The sequence below is a fragment of the Lagenorhynchus albirostris genome, chromosome X (assembly GCF_949774975.1).
Source record: "Lagenorhynchus albirostris chromosome X, mLagAlb1.1, whole genome shotgun sequence".
NCBI classification, from domain to species: domain Eukaryota; kingdom Metazoa; phylum Chordata; class Mammalia; order Artiodactyla; family Delphinidae; genus Lagenorhynchus; species Lagenorhynchus albirostris.
Window position 1 is genome coordinate 77,753,632 of NC_083116.1, and position 16,898 is coordinate 77,770,529.

Consider the following 16,898-nt stretch of genomic DNA (forward strand, 5'->3'; position numbering starts at 1 on the left):
GGGTGCGAGCCGCGGCTAAAAGCGCGAACCCCAGAGACGGGCGCGAGCCGCGGCTGAAAGCGCGGACCCCAGAGACGGGCGCGAGCCGCGGCTGAAAGCGCGGACCCCAGAGACGGGCGGGAGACGATAAGGCTGCTGCTGCCGCCACCGAGGGGCCTGTGTGCGAGCACAGGTCACTCTCCACACCCCTCTTCCGCGGAGCCTGTGCAGCCCGCCACTGCCAGGTTCCCGGGATCCAGGGACAACTTCCCCGGGAGAACGCACAGCACGCCCCAGGCTGGTGCAAAGTCATGACGGCCTTTGCCGCCGCAGGCCCGCCCCGCACGCCGTGCCCCTCCCGCCGCGCCGGCCTGAGTGCGCCAGAGCCCCCGAATCAGTGGCTCTTTTAACCCCGCCCTGTCTGAGCAAAAAACAGACGCCCTCCAGCGACCTACACGCAGTGGCAGGGCCAAATTCAAAGCTGAGCCCCTGGAAGCTGTGAGAACAAAGAAGAGAAAGGGAAATCTCTCCCAGCAGCCTCAGAAGCAGCGGATTAAAGCTCCACAATCAACTTGATATACCCTGCATCTGTGGAATACCTGAATAGACAACCAATCATCCCAAATTAAGGAAGTGGACTTTAGGAGCAAGATCTATGATATTTTTCCCTTTTCCTCTTTTTGTGAATGTATATGTGTATACTTCTGTGTGAGATCTTGTCTGTATAGTCTTGCTTCCACCATTTGTCCTAAGGTTCTATCCGTCCATGGTTTTTTTTAAAAATTTTTTTTTCTTAATAATCAATTTTAATTTTAATAACGTTATTATACTCTACCTTCGTTCTTTCTTTCTTTCTTTCTTTCTTTCTTTCTTTCTTTCTTTCTTTCTTTCTTTCCTTCCTTCCTTCCCTCCTTTAGACAACGAATCATCCCAAATTGAGGAGGTGGCCTCTGACAGCAAGATTTATGATTTTTCCCCCTTTACCTCTTTTAGTGAGGGTGTATGTGTATGCTTCTGTGTAAGATTTTGTCTGTATAGCTTTGCTTCCAACATTTGTCCTAAGGTTCTATCCGTCCCTTTTTTCTTTTTCTAAATAAGAATTTTTTAATTCAATAATTTTATTATACTTTATTTTATTTTTACTGTATCTTCTTTCTTTCTGTCCTTTTTCCTTCCTTCCCTCCTTCCTTCCTTCCTCCCTCCCTCCCTCCCTCCCTCCTTTCTTTCCTTCTTTCCTTCTTTGCTTCTTTCTTTCTTTCTTCCTTCCTTCCTTCCCTCCTTTCCTTCTTTCTTTCCTCATACTTCTACTAATTCCCTCTACTTTTTCTCCCTTTTATTCTGAGCCGTGTGGATGAAAAGCTCTTGGTGCTCCAGCCAGGAGTCAGGGCTCTGCCTCTGAGGTAGGAGAGCCAACTTCAGGACACTGGTCAACAAGAGACCTCCCAACTCCACATAATATCAAACGGTGAAAATCTCCCAGAGACCTCCATCTTAACATGAGCACCCAGCTTCACTCAACGACCAGCAAGCCACAGTTCTGGACAACCTATGCCAAACAACTAGCAAGACAGGAACACAACCCCACCCATTAGCAGAGAGGCTGCCTAAAATAATAATAAGGCCACAGACACCCCAAACACACCACCAGACGTGAACCTGCCCACTAGAGAGACAAGATCCAGCCTCATCCACCACAACACAGGCACTAGTCCCCTCCACCAGGAAACCTACACAACCCACTGAACCAACCTTAGCCACTGGGGACAGACATCAAAAACAGCAGGAACTACGAACCTGCAGCCTGCAAAAAGGAGACCCCAAACACAGTAAGATAAGCAAAATGAGAAGACAGAAAAACACACAGCAGATAAAGGAGCAAGATAAAAATGCACCAGACCTAACAAATGAAGAGGAAATAGGCAGCTTACCTGAAAAAGAATTCAGAATAATGATAGTAAGGATGATCCGAAATCTTGGAGATAGAATGGACAATAGAATGGACAAAATGCAAGAATCAGTTAACAAGGACCTAGAAGAACTAAAGATGAAACAAGCAACGATGAACAACACAATAAATGAAATTAAAAGTACTCTAGATGGGATCAATAGCAGAATAACTGAGGCAGAAGAACGGATAAGTGACCTGGAGATAAAATAGTGGAAATAACTCTTGCAGAGCAGAATAAAGAAAAAAGAATGAAAAGAACTGAGGACAGTCTCAGAGACCTCTGGGACAACATTAAACGCACCAACATTCGAATTATAGGCGTTCCAGAAGAAGAAGAGAAAAAGAAAGGGACTGAGAAGATATTTGAAGAGATTATAGTTGAAAACTTCCCTAATATGGGAAAGGAAATAGTTAATCAAGTCCAGGAAGCACAGAGAGTCCCATACAGGATAAATCCAAGGAGAAATACGCCAAGACACATATTAATCAAACTGTCAAAAATTAAATACAAAGAAAGCATATTAAAAGCAGCAAGGGAAAAACAACAAATAACACATAAGGGAATCCCCATAAGGTTAACAGCTGATCTCTGAGCAGAAGCCCTACAAGCCAGAAGGGAGTGGCAAGACATACTGAAAGTGATGAAGGAGAAAAACCTGCAGCCAAGACTACTCTACCCAGCAAGGATCTCATTCAGATTTGATGGGGAAATTAAAACCTTTACAGACAAGCAAAAGCTGAGAGAGTTCAGCACCACCAAACCAGCTTTACAACAAATGCTAAAGGATCTTCTCTAGGCAAGAAACACAAGAGAAGGAAAAGACCTATAATAACGAACCCAAAACAGTTTAGAAAATGGGAATAGGAACATACATATTGATAATTACCTTAAATGTAAATGGACTAAATGCTCCCACCAAAAGACACAGATTAGCTGAATGGATACAAAAACAAGACCCATATATATGCTGTCTACAAGAGACCCACTTCAGACCTAGAGACACATACAGACTGAAAGTAAGGGGATGGAAAAAGATATTCCATGCAAATGGAAACCAAAAGAAAGCTGGAGTAGCAATTCTCATATCAGACAAAATAGACTTTAAAATAAGGACTATTAAAAGAGACAAAGAAGGACACTACATAATGATCAAGGGATCGATGCAAGAAGAAGATATAACAATTGTAAATATTTATGCACCCAACATAGGAGCACCTCAATACATAAGGCAAATACTAACAGCCATAAAAGGGGAAATCGACAGTAACACATTCATATTAGGGGACTTAAACACTCCACTTTCACCTATGGACAGATCATCCAAAATGAAAATAAATAAGGAAACACAAGCTTTAAATGATACATTAAACAAGATGGACTTAATTGATATTTATAGGACACTCCATCCAAAAACAACAGAATGCACATTTTTCTCAAGTGCTCATGGAACATTCTCCAGGATAGATCATATCTTGGGTCACAAATCAAGCCTTGGTAAATTTAAGAAAATTGAAATTGTATCAAGTATCTTTTCTGACCACAATGCCATGAGACTAGATATCAATTACAGGAAAAGATCTGTAAAAAATACAAACACATGGAGGCTAAACAATACACTACTTAATAATGAAGTGATCACTGAAGAAATCAAAGAGGAAATCAAAAAATACCTAGAAACAAATGACAATGGAGACACAATGACCCACAACTTGTGGGATGCAGCAAAAGCAGTTCTAAGGGGGAAGTTTATAGCAATACAAGCCCACCTTAAGAAGCAGGAAACATCTCGAATAAACAACCTAACCTTGCACCTCAAGCAATTAGAGAAAGAAGAACAAAAAAACCCCAAAGCTAGCAGAAGGAAAGAAATCATAAAAATCAGATCAGAAATAAATGAAAAAAATGAAGGAAACAATAGCAAAGATCAATAAAACTAAAAGCTGGTTCTTTGAGAAGATAAACAAAATAGATAAACCACTAGCCAGACTCACCAAGAAAAAAAGGGAGAAGACTCAAATCAATAGAATTAGAAATGAAAAAGGAGAGGTAACAACTGACACTGCAGAAATAAAAGAGATCATGAGAGATTACTACAAGCAACTCTATGCCAATAAAATGGACAATCTGGAAGAAATGGACAAATTCTTAGAAATGCACAACCTGCCAAGACTGAATCAGGAAGAAATAGAAAATATGAACAGACCAATCACAAGCACTGAAATTGAAACTGTGATTAAAAATCTTCCAACAAAGAAAAGCCCAGGACCAGATGGCTTCACAGGCGAATTCTATCAAACATTTAGAGAAGAGCTAACACCTATCCTTCTCAAACTCTTCCAAAATATAGCAGAGGGAGGAACACTCCCAAACTCCTTCTACGAGGCCACCATCACCTTGATACCAAAACCAGACAAGGATGTCACAAAGAAAGAAAACTACAGGCCAATATCACTGATGAACATAGATGCAAAAATCCTCAACAAAATACTAGCAAACAGAATCCAGCAGCACATTAAAAGGATCATACACCATGATCAAGTGGGGTTTATTCCAGGAATGCAAGGATTCTTCAATATACGCAAATCTATCAATGTGATAAACCATATTAACAAATTGAAGAAGAAAAACCACATGATCATCTCAATAGATGCAGAGAAAGCTTTTGACAAAATTCAACACCCATTTATGATCAAAACCCTGCAGAAAGTAGGCATAGAGGGAACTTTCCTCAACATAATAAAGGCCATATATGACAAGCCCATAGCAAACATCATCCTCAATGGTGAAAAACTGAAAGCATTTCCACTAAGATCAGGAACAAGACAAGGTTGCCCACTCTCACCACTCTTATTCAACATGTTTTGGAAGTTTTAGCCACAGAAATCAGAGAAGAAAAGGAAATAAAAGGAATCCAAATCGGAAAAGAAGAAGTAAAGCTGTCACTGTTTGCAGATGACATGATCCTATACATAGAGAACCCTAAAGATGCTACCAGAAAACTACTAGAGCTAATCAATGAATTTGGTAAAGTGGCAGGATACAAAATTAATGCACAGAAATCTCTGGCATTCCTATATACTAATGATGAAAAATCTGAAAGTGAAATCAAGAAAACACTCCCATTTACCATTGCAACCAAAAGAATAAAATATCTAGGAATAAACCTACCTAAGGAGACAAAAGATCTGTATGCAGAAAATTATAAGACACTGATGAAAGAAATTAAAGATGATACAAATAGATGGAGAGATATACCATGTTCTTGGATTGGAAGAATCAACATTGTGAAAATGACTCTACTACCCAAAGCAATCTATAAATTCAATGCAATCCCTATCAAACTACCACTGGCATTTTTCACAGAACTAGAACAAAAAATTTCACAATTTGTATGGAAACACAAAAGACCCCGAATAGCCAAAGCAATCTTGAGAACGAAAGAAGGAACTGGAGGAATCAGGCTCCCTGACTTCAGACTATACTACAAAGCTACAGTCATCAAGACGGTATGGTACTGGCACAAAAACAGAAAGATAGATCAATGGAACAGGATAGAAAGCCCAGAGATAAACCCATGCACATATGGACACCTTATCTTTGATAATGGTGGCAGGAATGTACAGTGGAGAAAGGACAGCCTCTTCAATAAGTGGTGCTGGGAAAACTGGACAGGTACATGTAAAAGTATGAGATTAGATCACTCCCTAACACCATACACAAAAATAAGCTCAAAATGGATTAAAGACCTAAATATAAGGCCAGAAACTATCAAACTCTTAGAGGAAAACATAGGCAGAACACTCTATGATATAAATCACAGCAAGATCCTTTCTGACCCACCTCCTAGAGTAATGGAAATAAAAACAAAAATAAACAAATGGGACCTAATGAAACTTCAAAGCTTTTGCACAGCAAAGGAAACCATAAACAAGACCAAAAGACAACACTCAGAATGGGAGAAAATATTTGCAAATGAAGCAACCGACAAAGGATTAATCTCTAAAATTTACAAGCAGCTCATGCAGCTCAATAACAAGAAAACAAACAACCCAATCCAAAAATGGGCAGAAGACCTAAATAGACATTTCTCCAAAGAAGATATACAGAGTGCCAACAAACACATGAAAGAATGCTCAACATCATTAATCATTAGAGAAATGCAAATGAAAACTACAATGAGATATCATCTCACACCAGTCAGAATGGCCATCATCAAAAAATCTAGAAACAATAAATGCTGGAGAGGGTGTGGAGAAAAGGAAACACTCTTGCACTAAGGTGGGAATGTGAATTGGTTCAGCCACTATGGAGAACAGTATGGAGGTTCCTTAAAAAGCTACAAATAGAACTACCATATGACCCAGCAATCCCACTACTGGGCATATACCCTGAGAAAACTGAAATTCAAAAAGAGTCATGTACCAAAATATTCATTGCAGCTCTATTTACAATAGCCCGGAGATGGAAACAACCTAAATGCCCATCATCGGATGAATGGATAAAGAAGATGTGGCACATATATACAATGGAATATTACTCAGCCATAAAAAGAAACGAAATTGAGCTATTTGTAATGAGGTGGATAGACCTAGAGTCTGTCATACAGAGTGAAGTAAGTCAGAAAGAAAAAGACAAATACCGTATGCTAACACATATATATGGAATTTAAGAAAAAAAAATGTCATGAAGAACCTAGGGGTAAGGCAGGAATAAAGACGCAGACCTCCTAGAGTACGGACTTGAGGTTATGGGGAGGGGGAAGGGTGAGCTGTGACAGGGCGAGAGAGAGTCATGGACATATACACACTAACAAACGTGGTAAGGTAGATAGCTAGTTGGAAGCAGCCGCATGGCACAGGGAGATTGGCTTGGTGCTTTGTGACAGCCTGGAGGGGTGGGATAGGGAGGGTGGGAGGGAGGGAGATGCAAGAGGGAAGAGATATGGGAACATATGTATATGTATAACTGATTCACTTTGTTATAAAGCAGAAACTAACACACCCTTGTAAAGCAATTATACCCCAATAAAGATGTTAAAAAAAAAATGGGCAGAAGACCTGAGTAGACATTTTTCCAAAGAAGACATATAGATGGCCAACAGGCACATGAAAAGATGCTCAACGTTGCTAATCATCTCCGAAATCCAAATAAAAACTAAAGTGAGACATCACCTCACACCTGTCAGAATGGCTATTGTCAAAAGGACCACAAAAAATAACAAGTGTTGGTGAGGATGTGGAGAAAAGGGAGCCCTACTGTACTGTTGGTGGGAATGTACACTGGTGTAGCCATTATAAAAATACTAAGGCGATTCTTCAAAAAACTAAAAATAGCATTACCATATGATCCAGTTATTCCATCCCTGTGTATATATCTGAAGAGAACAAAATCACTGATTTGGAAAAAATATATGCACCCCAATGTTCATAGCAGCATTATTTACAATAGTCAAGATATGGAAGCAACCTTAGTGTCCATAAACAGATGATTGGATACAGAAGCTGTGGTGTATATACAATGAAATATTACTCAGCCTTAGAAAAGAATGAAATTTTGTCATTTGAAAAAATTTGAATGGACCTAGAGGGTATTATGCTGGGTGAAAAAATCAGAGAAAGGTAATTACTGTATGCTACCACTTATATGTGGAATCTAAAAAATAAAACGAATGAAAATAGCAAAACAGAAACAGACTCACAGATACAGAGAACACACTAGTGGTTATCACTGGGAAGAAGGATGGAGGAGGGTCAATATGGGGTAGGAGATTAAGAGGTACCAACTGCTATGCATAAAATAAATAAGATACAAGGTTTTATTGTATAGTGCAGAGAACAGTCATAGGGAAATAGTCAATATTTTATAATAACTTTAAATGTAGTAAAATATAGAATTTTACTATACTGATTCAATACTATAAAATACTGAATCACTATGTTGTACACCTAAAATTAATATAGTATTGTAAATAACTGTACTTTAATAAAAAATAAAAATATAATACTCAAAAAAAGAATCCTGTAAATCTATTCCCTGCTACTAGAAATTATGTCAGATGGATTTGAGAAGATGGTGGAAGAGTAAGACGTGGAGATGACCTTCCTCCCCATAGATACATCAGAAATACATCTACACATGGAACTGCTCCTATAGAACATGCACTGAATGCTGGCAGAAGACCTCAGACCTCCCAAAAGGCAAGAAACTCCCCATGTACCTGGGTAGGGCAAAAGAAAAAAAGAAAAAACAGAGACAAAAGAATAGGGATGGGACCTGAACCAGTGGGAGGTAGCTGTGAAGGAGGAAAGGTTTCCACACACTAGAAGCCCCTTCGTGGGCTGAGACTGTGGGTAGTGGAGGGGGGAAGCTGCAGAGCCACGGGGGAGAGCACAGCCACAGGGGTGCAGAGGGCAAAGCGGAGAGACTCCTGCACAGAGGATCGGTGCCGACTGGCACACACCAGCCCAAGAGGCTTGTCTGCTCACCCACCGGGGTGGGTGGGGGCTGGGAGATGAGGCTCTGGCGTTGGTCGGATCGCAGGGAGAGGACTGGGTTTGGCGGCGTGAACACAGGCTGAAGGGGGCTAGTGCACCACGGCTAGCCAGGAGGGAGTCCAGGGAAAAGTCTGGACCTGCCGAAGAGGCAAGAGACTTTTTCTTCCCTCTTTGATTCCTGGTGTGAGAGGAGAGGGGACCAAGAGTGCTGCTTAAAGAGCTCCAGAGACCGGCGCTAGATGTGGCTATCAGCACAGACCACAGAGATGGGCATGGGATGCTAAGGCTGCTGCTGCAGCCACCAAAAACCCTGTGTGCGAGCACAGGTCACTACCCACACCTCCCCTCCCTGGAGCCTGTGTAGTCTGGCACTGCCAGGGTCCCGTGATCCAGGGACAACTTCCCCAGGAGAACGCATGGCATGCATCAGGCTGCTGAAACATTACACAGGCCTCTGCTCGCCCCGCATCCGTACCCCTCCCTCACCCCAGCCTGAGTGAGACACAGACACCAAATCAGCTTTTCCTTTAACCCCGTCCTGTCTGAGTGAAGAACAGACGCCCTCAGGCGACCTACACACAGAAGTGGGGCCAAATACAAAGCTGAACACCAGGAGCTGTGCGAACAAAGAAGAGAAAGGGAAATTTCTCCCAGCAGCCTCAGAAGAAGCAGATTAAAGCTCCACAATCAACTTGATGTACCCTGCATCTGTGGATTACCTGAATAGACAGCGAATCATCCTAAATTGAGGAGGTAGACATTGGGAGCAAGATATATTATTTTTTCCCCTTTTCCTCTTTCTGGGAGTGTGTATGTGTATGCTTCTGTGTGAGATTTTGTCTTTATAGCTTTGCTTTCACCATTTGTCCTAGGTTTCTGTCCATCCGTTTTTTTTTTTTTACTTAAAAATTTTTTTCTTCAGTTATTTTTTATTTTAATAACTTTATTTTATTTTATCATCTTTCTTTCTTTCTTTCTTTCTATTTTTTTTCTCCCTTTTATTCTGAGCCATGTGGATGAAAGGCTCTTGGTGCTCCAGCCAGGAGTCGGTGCTGTGCTTCTGAGGTGGGAGAGCCAAATTCAGGACACTGGTCCATAAGATACCTCCCAGCTCCACGTAATATCAAACAGCAAAAATCTCCCAGAGGTCTCCATCTCAACAGCAACACCCAGCTTCACTCAATGACCAGCAAGCTACAGTGCAGGATACCCAATGCCAAACAATTAGCAAGACAGGAACACAGCCCTATCCATTAGCAGAGAGGCTGCCTAAAATCATAATAGGTCCACAGACACCCCAAAACACACAAGCAGAAGTGGACCTGCCCACCAGAAAGACAAGATCCAGCCTCATCCACCAGAACACAGGCACTAGTCCCCTACACCAGGAAGCCTACAAAACCCACTGAAACAGCTTTACCCACTGAGGACAGACAACAGAAATAACGGGAATTACAAAGATGCAGCCTGCGAAAAGGAGACCACAAACACAGTAAGATAAGCAAAATGAGAAAACAGAAAAACACACAGCAGATGAAGGAGCAAGGAAAAACCCACCAGACCTAACAAATGAAGAGGAAATAGGCAGTCTACCTGAAAAAGAATTCAGAATAATGATAGTAAAGATGATACAAAATCTTGGAAATAGAATAGAGAAAATGCAAGAAACATTTAACAAGGACATAGAAGAACTAAAGAGGAAACAAGCAATGATGAACAACACAATAAATGAAATTAAAAATACTCTAGAAGGGATCAATAGCAGAATAACTGAGGCAGAAGAATGGATAAGTGACCTGGAAGATAAAATAGTGGAAATAACTATTGCAGAGCTGAGTAAAGAAAAAAGAATGAAAAGAACTGAGGACAGTCTCAGAGACACCTGGGACATATTAAACACACCAACATTCGAATTATAGGGGTCCCAGAAGAAGAAAAGAAAAAGAAAGGGATTGAAGAAATATTTGAAGAAATTATAGTTGAAAACTTCCCTAATATGGGAAAGGAAATAGTTAATCAAGTCCAGGAAGCACAGAGAGTCCCATACAGGATAAATCCAAGGAGAAATATGCCAAGACACATATTAATCAAACTGTCAAAAATTAAATACAAAGAAAGCATATTAAAAGCAGCAAGGGAAAAACAACAAATAACACACAAGGGAATCCCCATAAGGTTAACAGCTGAACTTTCAGCAGAAACTCTGCAAGCCAGAAGGGAGTGGCAGGACATATTTAAAGTGATGAAGGAGAAAAACATACAACTAAGATTACTCTACCCACCAAAGATCTCATTCAGATTTGATGGAGAAATTAAAAGCTTTACAGACAAGCAAAACCTGAGAGAATTCAACAACATCAAACCAGCTTTACAACAAATGCTAAAGGAACTTCTCTAGGCAAGAAACACAGGAGAAAGAAAATACCTACAATAACAAACCCAAAACAATTAAGAATATAGGAATAGGAACATACATATCAATAATTACCTTAAATGTAAATGGATTAAATGCTCCCACCAAAAGACACAGACTGGCTGAATGGATACAAAAACAAGACCCATATATATGCCTCTCCTATGTTCTATAGGAGACCCACTTCAGACCTAAGGACACACAGAGGGTGAAATTGAGGGGATGGAAAAAGATATTCCATGCAAATGGAAATCAAAAGAAAGCTGCAGTAACAATTCTCATATCAGACAAAATAGACTTTAAAATAAAGACTATTACAAGAGACAAAGAAGGACACTACATAATGATCAATTGTAAATTGATCACAATTGTAAATATTTATGCACCCAACATAGGAGCACCTCAGTACATAAGGCAAATACTAACAGCCATGAAAGGGGAAATCGACAGTAACACAATCATAGTAGGGGACCTTAACACCTCACATTCACCAATGGACAGATCATCCAAAATGAAATCAAATAAGGAAAAACAAGCTGTAAATGATTAAACAAGATGGACTTATTTGATATTTGTCAGACATTCCATCCAAAAACAACAGAATACACATTTTTCTCAAGTGCTCAGGGAACATTCTCCAGGTTAGATCATATCTTGGGTCACAAATCAGGTCTTGGTAAATTTAAGAAAATTGAAATCATATCAATTATCTTTTCTGACCACAATGCTATGAGATTAGATATCAATTACAGGAAAAGATCTGTAAAAAATACAAACACATGGAGGCTAAACAATACACTACTTAATAACCAAGTGATCACTGAAGAAATCAAAAAATACCTAGAAACAAATGACAATGGAGACACGATGATCCAAAACATATGGGATGCAGCAAAAACAGTTCAAAGAGGGAAGTTTATAGAAATAAAATCCTACCGCAAGAAACAGGAAACAGCTCAAATAAACAACCTAACTTTGCACCTAAAGCAATTAGAGAAAGAAAAACAAAAAAAAACCCAAAGTTAGCAGAAGGAAAGAAATCATAAAGATCAGATCAGAAATACATGAAGGAACCGATAGCAAAGATCAATGAAACTAAAACCTGGTTCTTTGAGAAAATAAACAAAATTGATAAACCATTAGCCAGACTTATCAAAAAAAAAGGGAGAAGACTCAAATCAATAGAATTAGAAATGAAAAAGAAGTAACAACTGACACTGCAGAAATACAAAGAATCATGAAAGATTACTACAAGCAACTCTATGCCAATAAAATGGACAACCTGGAAGAAATGGAAAAATTCTTAGAAATGCACCACCTGCCGAGACTTAACCAGGAAGAAACAGAAAATACGAACAGACCAATCACAAGCACTGAAATTGCAACCATGATTAAAAATCTTCCAACAAACAAAAGCCCAGGATCAGATGGCTTCACAGGCAAATTCTATCAAACATTTAGAGAACAGATAAGACCTATCCTGCTCAAACTCTTCCAAAATATAGCAGAGGGAAGAACACTCCCAAAATCATTCTACGAGGCCACCATCACCCTGATACCAAAACCAGACAAAGATGTCACAAAAAAGAAAACTACAGGCCAATATCACTGATGAATATAGATGCAAAAATCCTCAACAAAATACTAGCAAACAGAATCCAACAGCACATTAAAAGGATCATACACCATGAGAAAGTGGGGTTTCGTCCAGGAATGCAAGGATTCTTCAATATACGCAAATCAATCAACGTGATATACCACATTAACAAATTGAAGAAGAAAAACCATATGATCCTCTCAACAGATGCAGAGAAAGCTTTCAACAAAATTCAACACCCATTTTTGTTAAAAACCCTGCAGAAAGTGGGCATAGAGGGAACTTACGTCAACATAATAAAGGCCACATATGACAAACCCACAGTCAACATCATCCTCAATGGTGAAAAGCTGAAACCATTTCCAATAAGATAATGAACAACAAGGTTGCCCACTCTCACATTCTTATTCAACATAGCTTTGGAAGTTTTAGCTACAACAATCCGAGAAGTAAAAGAAATAAAAGGAATCCAAATCAAAAGAGAAGAATTAAAGATGTCACTGTTTGCAGATGACATGATACTATACATAGAGAATCGTAAAGGAGCTACCAGAAAACTACTAGATCTAATCAATGAATTTGGTAAAGTGGCAGGATACAAAATTAATGCACAGAAATCTCTGGCATTCCTATACACTAATGATGAAAAATCTGAAAGTGAAATTAAGAAAACACTCCCATTTACCATTTCAAAAAAGAATAAGATATCTAGGAATAAACTTACCTAAGGAGACCAAAGACCTGTATGCAGAAAATTATAAGACACTGCTGAAGAAAATTAAAGTTGATACAACTAGATGCAGAGATATACCATGTTCTTGGACTGGAAGAATCAACATTGTGAAAATGACTCTACTACCCAAAGCAATCTACAGATTCAATGCAATACCTATCAAACTACCACTGGCATTTTTCACAGAACTAGAAGCAAATATTTCACTATTTTCATGGAAACACAAAAGACCCCTAATAGCCAAAGCAATCTTGAGAACGAAAAATGGAGCTGGAGGAATCAGGCTCCCTGACTTCAGACTATACTACAAAGCTACAGTAATCAAGGCAGTATGGGACTGGCACAAAAACAGAAATATAGATCAATGGAACAGGATAGAAAGCCCAGAGATAAACCCACACACATATAGTCTCCTTATCTTTGATAAAGGAAGCAAGAATATACAGTGTAGAAAAGACAACCTCTTCAATAAGTGGTGCTGGGAAAACTGGACATGTAAAAGAATGAAATTAGAACACTCCCTAACACCATACATAAAAATAAACTCAAAATGGATTGAAGACCTAAATGTAAGGCCAGACACCATCAAACTATTAGAAGAAAACATAGGCAAAACACTCTATGACATAAATCACAGCAAGATCCTTTTTGACCCACCTCCTAGAGAACTGGAAATAAAAACAAAAATAAACAAATGGGACCTAATGAAACTTCAAAGCTTTTGGCCAGCAAAGGAAATCATAAACAAGACCAAAAGAAAACCCTCTGAATGGGAGAAAGTATTTGCTAATGAAGCAACTGACAAAGGATTAATATCCACAATTTACAAGCAGCTCATACAGCTGAATAACAAAAAACAAACAATCTAATCCAAAATGGGCAGAAGACCTAAATAGACATTTCTCCAAAGAAGATATACAGATTGCCAGCAACACATGAAAGAATGCTCAGCATCATTAATCATTAGAGAAATGTGAATCAAAACTACAATGAGATATCATCTCACACCAGTCAGAATGGCCATCACCATAAAATCTAGAAACAATAAATGCTGGAGAGGGTGTGGAGAAAAGGGAACATTCTTACACTGTTGGTTGGAATGTAAATAGATACAGCCACTATGGAGAACAGTATGGAAGTTCCTTGAAAATGTAAAAATAGAACTACCATATGACCTAGCAATCCCACTACTGGGCATACACCCTGAGAAATCCATAATTCAAAGAGAGTCATGTACCTAAATGTTCATTGCAGCTCTGTTTACAACAGCCAGGACATGGAATTAACCTAAGTGTCCATCAACAGATGAATGAATAAAGATGTGGCTCATATATACAATGGAATATTACTCATCCATAAAAAGAAATGAAATTGAGTTATTTGTAGTGAGGTGGATGAACCTAGAGTCTGTCATAGAGTGAAGTAAGTGAGAAAGAGAAAACAAATACCTTATGCTAACACATATATATGGTGTCTAAGAAAAAAAATGTCACAAAGAACCTAGGGGTAAGATGGGAATAAGGACACAGACCTACTAGAGAATGGACTTGAGGATAAGAGGAGGGGGAAGGGTAAGATGTGACAAAGTGAGTGAGTGGCATGGACATATATACACTACCAAACATAAAATAGATAGCTAGTGGGAAGCAGCTGCATAGCACAGGGAGATCAGCTCGGTGCTTTGTGACCACCTAGAGGGGTGGGATAGGGAGTGTGGAAGGGAGGGAGACACAAGAGGGAAGAGATTGGCTTCCCTGGTGGAGCAGTGGTTGAGAATCTGCCTGCTAATGCAGGTGACACGGGTTCGAGCCCTGGTTTTGGAAGATCCCACATGCCACGGAGCAACTAGACCCGTGAGCTCAACTACTGAGCCTGCACGTCTGGAGCCTGTGCTTTGCAACCTTAGAGGCCACGATAGTGAAGAGGCCTATGCACCACGATGAAGAGTGGCCCCCGCTTGCCACAACTAGAGAAAGCCCTCGCACAGAAACGAAGACCCAACACAGCCAAAAATAAATAAATAAATAAATAAAAGATAACTATTAAAAAAAAAGGAAGAGATATGGGAACATATGTATATGTATAACTGATTCACTTTTTTATAAAGCAGAAATTAACACACCATTGTAAAACAATTATGCTCCAATATAGATGTTAAAAAAAATAGAAACCGTGTCAAATATTCTTTTTTTTTTCTTGCGGTACACAGGCCTCTCACTGCTGTGGCCTCTCCCACCGCAGAGCACAGGCTCCAGACTCACAGGCTCAGCGGCCATGGCCCACGGGCCCAGCCGCTCTGCGGCATGTGGGATCCTCCCTGACCGGGGCATGAACCCGCGTCCACTGCTTCAGCAGGTGGACTCTCAACCACTGCGCCACCAGAGAAGCCCAATATCAAATATTCTTAATAACATTAATAGCCACCTACTGTTGCATGATATTGCAGAAGGAGCATTGGAGTCAGATTCAGGTTTTAATACAAACTGCCATTTATTACTTGTGTAACCTTGGCAGTTACTTAACCTCTGAACTTGAGTTGGCTCACCTGCAGGTTAAATCATATATGCAAAGTACTTGGCACAAAATAGATTACAAATGTTATTTTCATTTCATTCATCTGAAGCCAGAAAACTTAAATCCTCACTTTGCTACATATTACCTATATCAAGTGTTCGCAAGGAAGTCATTTAACCTTGCCGAGCTCTAGTTTTCTCATCTGTAAAATAAAGTTGCTATGAAGATTATATAGAACTGTATATTGAAATGTACCTCTAGATAGTCTGCTAAGCAATGTCTGCATACAGGGCAGTTTTAAAGAAAGAGAAAGAAAATATACCAGTCTTACCTCATTGCCACATTACTTCCATCTATGACAACTGGTCTCAAATTGTCACTGTTGTCTATTTCATCTTCAAGAGACAGTTCAGGGCTTGCAACTTCTCTGGAGCTGGGACCCCGAGGCACTAACAAACTCAAGTTGACTTGCCCTTCCAAATCACCTTTGTTTCCAAGTCTGACAAGTTCTGCCAGTACATCATTAATAAGCGATTCTGGACCCAGCTTATTCAGTACTAATTGAATCTGTTCCTCTGCATAGCCCAGCTTTAAAGCAAAATCCATCTTGGTTTGGTATTCTTTTTCCAAGTCAAGCTTCCCATCCTGTAGAATGCTACTCTGGGAGAAGCTTGGATGATCTAGGCAGGGTGATCTACAAAGCTGGCGGTGTGGCTTAGAGGGAATATCCTTTTTCTTCAACTGAACATCTCCAGGTTGGCAGCTGTTGTCATTACTGCTGCTTTTAAGGCTCATCTGTTCAGGGTCACTCTCAGAGTTCAACTCTTCAGAATCAGCATTATGCTGCTCTGTGTTCTCTTGCTTAGGCTGCTGCTTCTCTTCCTTGGAGGCATTCTTCTTCATTTTTGGTGTTTCCACTGCAGCTGTGGCCGTCATCCCGTTTAGTGGGCAATCTGAGGTCTAATCAGCTCTTTTTCTTTTTAGCCTTCTTGGAATCCATGTACATTGGCCTCCCTTTGTGTAAAATGGGGTGGTAGTGATGGCACAAGGGTTTGCCTGTTTGGTTTGTTATGTTTAGATGTTACCAGTTCCTACAAATAAACACACATACCATAATCATGTTTAGTAAACTTATGAAAAAGTATTTTAGAACACAGTGTTTTCTTCCTAAGAAACTACAGTTGTCTGACATTATATTTTTCTGCTTATAATGATTGGA

At 39.8% G+C, this 16,898-nt stretch overlaps 1 protein-coding gene across 1 annotated transcript in view; it reads right to left on the reverse strand.

Annotated features, from left to right (window-relative positions):
• Nucleotides 1-16,615, reverse strand: part of ZC3H12B (zinc finger CCCH-type containing 12B) — a 38,984-nt gene extending 22,369 nt beyond the window's left edge. The window contains exon 1 of the mRNA XM_060136918.1: nt 16,011-16,615. Within this exon, the coding sequence (XP_059992901.1) occupies nt 16,011-16,615 (605 nt within the window). The remainder of the gene's footprint in view (nt 1-16,010) is intronic.
• Between the last annotated feature and the right edge of the window lie 283 nt (nt 16,616-16,898).